The sequence below is a fragment of the Triticum aestivum genome, chromosome 2D (assembly GCF_018294505.1).
Source record: "Triticum aestivum cultivar Chinese Spring chromosome 2D, IWGSC CS RefSeq v2.1, whole genome shotgun sequence".
Taxonomy (NCBI): domain Eukaryota; kingdom Viridiplantae; phylum Streptophyta; class Magnoliopsida; order Poales; family Poaceae; genus Triticum; species Triticum aestivum.
In genome coordinates, this window is record NC_057799.1 from 101,044,838 (window position 1) to 101,051,784 (window position 6,947).

The 6,947-nt window shown below is 52.2% G+C and overlaps 1 protein-coding gene across 1 annotated transcript; it reads right to left on the reverse strand.

The window, feature by feature from the left end:
- Nucleotides 1-5,536: 5,536 nt before the first annotated feature.
- Nucleotides 5,537-6,701, reverse strand: LOC123051927 (putative glycine-rich cell wall structural protein 1). Its single transcript, XM_044474930.1, has one exon. It carries the CDS (start codon nucleotides 6,665-6,667, stop codon nucleotides 5,783-5,785), a length of 885 nt encoding a protein of 294 aa, XP_044330865.1. The 5' UTR covers nucleotides 6,668-6,701; the 3' UTR covers nucleotides 5,537-5,782.
- Between the last annotated feature and the right edge of the window lie 246 nt (nucleotides 6,702-6,947).

Sequence of the window (6,947 nt, forward strand, 5' to 3'; positions counted from 1 at the left end):
CTTGACCTAGAAGGTGCCCGATTCTCAACCGAAACAAAAATTAATCAGCATGTATCTTGACATCAACCAATAGTAGTGATCTAGTGCTTTAGTGGTTGGCTTAGTTTAGTATTTTTTCACACACTCAGACACCCTTGCTTGCCATGTGTGTGAGAGAGATAGTGAGAGGAGACAAGAAGAAGGGGGTTAGGAAGATGTTGCCTGCTCATCAAAGCTAACCATCTCCCCCTTTTCACCCCTTTTCCTTTCTCTTTTGTGGGTTGCAAGGAAGCTACTGGTTCCATCCCACAACACCTAGCAACAACACACTAACAGGTTCCATCCCAAAACACCTAGGCAATATCACAAACATCTCTCAATTGTTCCTTGACAATAACCATCTTTTTGGCGACATTCCTCGAGAATTAGGTTATTTGGTCCACTTAGAGATCTTGTTCCTTGACAATAACCAACTTTTTGACCAAACTTTTTTCCTATTTAGAGCGAAACATGGCCCACAACGATGAGGCCGGCGGTTCGGGCGGCAAGCAATTCTGGGAGCTGTCCTAGGAGATGGAGGAAGAACCTCACCGCTATGAGGACGCCGCGGAAGACACCGATCCTGACTACACAACCCCTAGTGGCGTCGGGGATGACACCACTGATGGTGCCGCCGAGGATGCCACCACTGATGATGACGGCGCACGCACAGATGGCAGCCAACCGAAGAGGCAACGGAAGGACCGGCGCCCGAACGTGCTCGGCACCGTCAAGGAGGAATTTACTGAAGTGAACTCCGACGGGCATCCAACGGCGCCCAAACATGTAGTCAAGGGGTACTCGGTTCAGCTCGGGTGCATTCTCCGGAGCACCGTCTCGATCAACACCGAGAACCTAAGGCATAAGGACCGAGGGAATTTGCGCTGCCTCCTCTTCACGAAGCTGCACGAACGATACAAGTTCCCCAATGAGTTTGCAAACACACGCCTCTCAGGGAATAAAGTGAACAGTGCCGCCCTCACGAGGATGAGCACGGCCCTGTCTACATGGAGAAGCACGGTGAAGGCAATGATTGAAAAAGGTGATAGTTATGAGAAGATCAAGGCGAAATATCCTTTGATGAGCGAAGATGACTACAAGGAGTTCAAGATCAAGTGCGAGAGCAGCGCAACCTCCGAATCAAGTCAGTGGGGGAAAGAAATGCGGCAGTTGAACTTAGGGGTCCACCAACTCGGTCCCGGCGGTTATAGAGTGGCGGAGCCTATATGGGACAAGGAGGACGCGGAGCGTGCCGAGCAAGGCCTACCGCCCCGCTTCGAGAAATTCCCTGACAAGCAGACCAGGAACTTTGTCAGGGCCCGGTACAAGGAGGACCCGGTAACAAAGGAGCTTACCACGGATCCGAAGACCAAGGCGCTTGAGAAAGTTCTGGTAAGGAATACACCCCCGCGTAATTAGCTACATATATGGTTGCATTCTAGTTAATGAAGCCAAATTTCTAAATGGTTCACATTCCTTCCGCAGGAGGCTGAAAGCAGTAGCGCGGGGTCATCTCAGAGCTCCCCTTTTTGCACCCCTTTAAATAGGGCGTTGAACGTAATGAAAAACAAGGATAAGCTCAGTAAGCCGTCGTCAGCTGGTCGTGTGGCCGGCAAAGGCTTGTCCACAAAATGGTCGTCATACTATACCGCTGGTGGGCGAAAGGAGAAAAAGACCAGCTCGGAAAGCCAGTCGCGCGAGGTTCAAGAACTCAAGGCACAAGTGGCGCGGATTCCGGAGATTGTCCAAGAGCAAGTGCAACAACAATTGGGAACGACGCTCACCGCCATTGTGCCTACCTTGATTCAGGGGCTGACGACATGGATTGCGGGCGGCCAACAGGGGCCTCCCCCGGTTCCCAGCTTCACGGCCAGCAACTCGCACAACGCGCAGGCGGCGCCATTGGTGTCTCCGGCGGAGGCGGTATTCGTGTCTTCGGCGCCGGCACGGGCATTGGAGCTTAATGCACCTGGGTGTACGCCGGCCGGCACCTCGCCAGCAAGCGGCCCCTCCGTCAGTTGCACGCGCACGCCCGCCGTTGGCGGTGCCTCGACATTAGCCGAGCTCGACGGCATCACGGTAACTAAGCCTCTCGGCCGATGACTTCATCTCCTTGCCTTTGACTGGGCATCCCTGACGCCCTACATGTTTTCGCAGGGCGCCACCGATGTTCCTTGCACTCTCCTGCACTTCGTGGGCGGCGAGTTGGTCGATGTCGCCAAGGGCAGAATCGTTCAACCGGGCAAACGCATGTTCCACGGTAATCCGATGCCACCCACCTTCTATAGGGTTGAACTGGTTCGGGTACTGCCAGGCTGCGACGAGTTGTTACCTCCGATTTGACCCGCTGGGGCCGACGAAGATGATGTGATGACCCTCAGCGCCTGTGTAAGCTGGCCCCTGCTTCGGCCGAAGAGCCAGATTCGTTTGGGGGCGGGGGACACCACCCCACAGACAAGACCGCCAGTTGTGCCAGCGCCAAGCCATGGCAAGAACGCCGCAACGCTACCGGACCTGCCGGACATCCCTATGGCACAGGATCCGAACATGCATATGGCACAGGATCCGGACGACGACGACGACGGTACATTTACCAACGTCGATAAGTACTTTGCCGAACATGGGTACGGTGACGAGTTCTGCGGGCCTCCTTCTCAAGAACCCAACCCTCAAAAAGACGACCGCGATCTATCTGGTACGGCGGAGAAACCCAATTGCAACAGGCGTCGTCTGGCGTTCAGTTCTCAGGAGACGCCTCCAGCTGCCGCCTTCACCGAGCCTCAGATAGCTGAGGTGCCAAATATTATCAGCCCCAACACGCTCAAGAAGGCGGTCTGTGAGCAGAACTCGATCCCATTACAGCAGATCAAGAAGAAGGGACGGAAACGAAAGACTAACAAGGGCGCCAGTGCGAGCCAACCGGCACCGAGTACGATCCGTGCTCAGGACGGACCACCTTCACCTAAGGATATCTCGAGGAGGGTGCATGTGGCGGGTAGGCCGATGCTACCGACAAATATGCTCAATGCTGCAACCGATGCTATGCGGAGTCTGCATGACAGTGTTCTTTCTTTGGAGAAGCGGCGTCTCAGAGAGAATGATGTGGCATACCCGGTTTTCGTGGCCAAGGTGCCAGAGGGCAAGGGCTTTGTGGATAGCGCCGTCGGGGGTACGATCGTCCTGCGATTTGATGACATCTTTGCTATGCTTAACCTTCATCCGCTGCACTACACCTTCGTTCGGCTGTTTTCGTTGAGTATAGAGATGCGGATCATTAGAGACAAGACCCCGGACATTGTGATAGTCGACCCCTTCTACATGCGTGCCAAGATCTTGGGCAGCGCTGGGGACCGGCAAGTCGCGAGTTCACACCTCGAAGGCGTCATTCTGGCAAACCCAGATATGGATAACTTCCTCGTGCCTTACTTTCCCGAGTAAGTCATCTCCTAACCGCCCCGTAACATATGATTTCTTAGATTTCGATCGTTCTTTTTTTCTAACATTCCGTGTTCTGTGCAGTGACACACATTGCACACTCATCCTCTTAAGCCCGAAATATTCCATGGCCACGTATCTCGACCCGGACCGTGACTCCAAGATAGACTACACAAATATCAAGAAAGTTCTTGATGATGCTCTCCCCGGCTACGCCACATCTGGAGGCACCTTTAAGAGGCCAGTTCGTAGGTACGGCAGGCACGTGTTCACCCACAATACGACGTTCCCCTGCGTCAAGCAGTCGCCTGGCGGTCAGAAGGATGCCTACTACGCCCTCCATCACATGCGGGCGATCGTGCGGGACCATAATCACCTTCTGCTACCAAATAATCTCAAAGATTGGGCCGCAAGCTTGGGGGAAATCCAGGACGCGGACATCCGACAAGAATTCTTTCACATCCAGTCGGAGTTTGCAGAAATCATCCATCAAGATGTCTCGTACCTCGGGGCAGTTCTACCTCAAATTTCAACCGTCCAACAGCGAGATAGACACAACGCTACAAATGCAGGCTGACAACGCCCGCGACTTCATGACCATCACGACAGACGGCGGCTTCATCCACGCTCCGGTCCCATGAGTCGAGTCGAAAGTTGTGATGCTATGTGTAGTTCTGAAACATTCATTAGCTCATGTTGTAATTAAACTGTAGTGAACTTGTATGTCTCTTTGGTTTGGACAGTCATTCAACTTAGATGTAATCGATGCTATTTGTTAGTAGGACCATGAATCGTGCTATTAATGTCTTGCTTTTCTCTTCCGATCCTTTTGTTGCATACTTATATATTGCTTATGTATTGTCTGTTGTTTGGCTAGTGCATAGAGATGTCGTCGTATGTCGTGTACAAGGGTAAGGTTCCCGGAGTCTACGACGACTGGGAGGAGTGTCGGAGACAGGTTCACCGTTTCAGCGGTAACAGTTACAAAGGGTACACCACTAGGGCGGAGGCGGAATCTAGATACGCGCGCTATCTAGCGGGAGAGAGGAGGGAGCGTTGGAGGAACCGGATGAAGACCAGTTTCATCGCGATGATGCTCATCGTGATGACCGCATCTCTCTTCTATGTGATGGTAGTTTAGATGATCGATATCGACTTGTAACGTGAAGACAAACTCGCTACTCGCGGTCTCGAGACTTGTAATGTTCTATCTTCGTTCGGTCTTTTGAATTCGGAGACTAATATGATGAATTGTATTCGGAGACTAATCTTCTATTGTATTCGATGAATCTGCGGTTGCTGTGTCCTGCTGCTTATTTTCTGTCCAATAATATATTTTGTAATCTGTGCAAAAATCAGAAAAGAAAAAAAATCCCTAATATACATACTAATGGCGCATCACGCCAACGTGCGCCATTAGTATGCCAAAGGATACTAATGGCGCATCCCAGAGCAGTGCGCCATTAGTATGCCAGAGGGTACTAATGGCGCATCACCCAGCAGTGCGCCATTAGTATGCCGAAGGATACTAATGGCGCATCACACTGCAGTGCGCCATTAGTATGGCAAAGCACATGGGTATATATGCCCCCCTGGGAGGCATACTAATGGCGCACCGTGGCCTATACTAATGGCGCACTGCCCGGTGCGCCATTAGAGTACCAGATACTAATGGCGCTTAGTAAAAATTACTAGTGGCGTGATGCTAATGGCGCACCAGTAGTGCGCCATTAGTAGGCAAAACTGGTGCGCCACTAGTAAGCCTTTTTCTAGTAGTGAGGAGAGGCAAGCATTAATTAGAGCCACTTTACCAGCATTCGTATTATATCTACCCCGTCAGGGAAGGACCCTGTTTCCCACCTTTGTGACTACCGGGGCAAAAACTTTGGCATGAAGCACATCCGGGGAAATAGGCAAACCCAAGTACTTGAACGGATAAGAGCCCAGCTTACAGTTAAGAAGGTGGGCCACTCGCGCGGCTTCCGATTCTTTTGTAATCCTATCCTATGAAATTTCTACAAAGTTTCTACAAATCAAAGGGGGCCTGACCTTTTTTAAAACAAACAATAGCTAGGCATATTGGTTTGAAAATAGTAAGCAAGCACTCAGACTCACAATGAAATAACATAAGATGCACATAGGTAGCGATTACATCTCAGTAGATTGCTCCACTAACTACTTAGTACTTCCACTAGAATCATGGAGCCCTTTATTTGGAGGCGCCTAGTAAACCCTATGAATGAAGAGGAAGACAAATGATGTGAAATCGTGAAATGAAGAGACTAGAATGCATGATGTGCTCCAATTCTAGCTTGTTCGAAAAGGAAATTTAGGGGTATCCGCCACTGCCCGATCCAGATCCGCTACCTCCACCGCCGCCGGACCCACCATTGTTGCTGCCACCTTCACCACCACCCGTTCCAGCACCGGTTCCAGCGGCATAGCCTTGACCATAGTAGCCAGTGCTACCAGTCCGTCCGCCTCCAATGCCAGAGCCAGAACCAACTCCCATGCTTGGACCTTGAGCTACGCCTCCACCCTGGCCACCACCGTTGCCGCCACCCCCTCCACTTGCATTGCCCCCAGAAGTGTCATCGCTGGCGGCTTGTCCAGCTCCAGCGCCATTACCACCTCCATTTCCACCGTCACCACCACCGCCGCCGTTACCACCACCGCCAGCTTCAGAGTAGCTGTCACCACCAGCAGAAGGAGCTACAGCCGGGGCAGTTGCTATCCCACTCTCACCTTCTCCTTGGCCAACACCCTTTCCGGCTCCAGATCCGCTTGACCCATCTGCGCCACCACCTCCACCTCCGCCCCCACCCTGACCATCAGCACTGGCATACCCATTGCCACTAGGCGCTGACGCTGAGCCACTCGAACCAACACCGTTGCCACCGCCAGAGCCGGAACCGGAACCGGATCCGCCTTGAGAACCACCGCCAGCACCGTGCCCCCCTCCTCCACCAAGTCCCTTGGCAAAGTTATACTTGTTACTGGAATCTCCACCACTCTCGCCATATCCCAAGCCACCACCTCCTCCAGCTCCATGCCCCCATCCACTCCCAACCCCACCCGACGAGCTGCCACCACCCCCGCTTCCCCCGCCTCCACCTCCAGCACTTGAGCTAGCCAGCATCCTTGAAGCATTGGTGAACCCAATGCTCACGAGGACAACAAAGCCAAGAGCTACAAGCTTAGTGCTAGTAGCCATTGTGACTTGTGACTGAGAGCTCGGTGGAGTGTGAGATGAGTTGGGTGTTGAAAGAAGAGATGGTTTCGTGGGTATATATAGCAGTGGAAGCCGTGCATGCGTGATTGATGCCGAGTGTTGGATCTTACACGCAGAAGGCGCGCACGGTAGCATGCATGCACACCGTTGACTGCACTAAATGCATCGATCAAGCAAATCTCTTCATATCTTTCTTTAATCTCTAATTAATTGATGAGAACTGGTCAGCTGTAGAAGGGACTGAAGATACGTACTGACGCTT

Bases quoted from the DNA above. Each gene is read 5' to 3' on its own strand.
- LOC123051927 (XM_044474930.1), bottom strand. From the start codon at position 6,667: ATGGCTACTAGCACTAAGCTTGTAGCTCTTGGCTTTGTTGTCCTCGTG.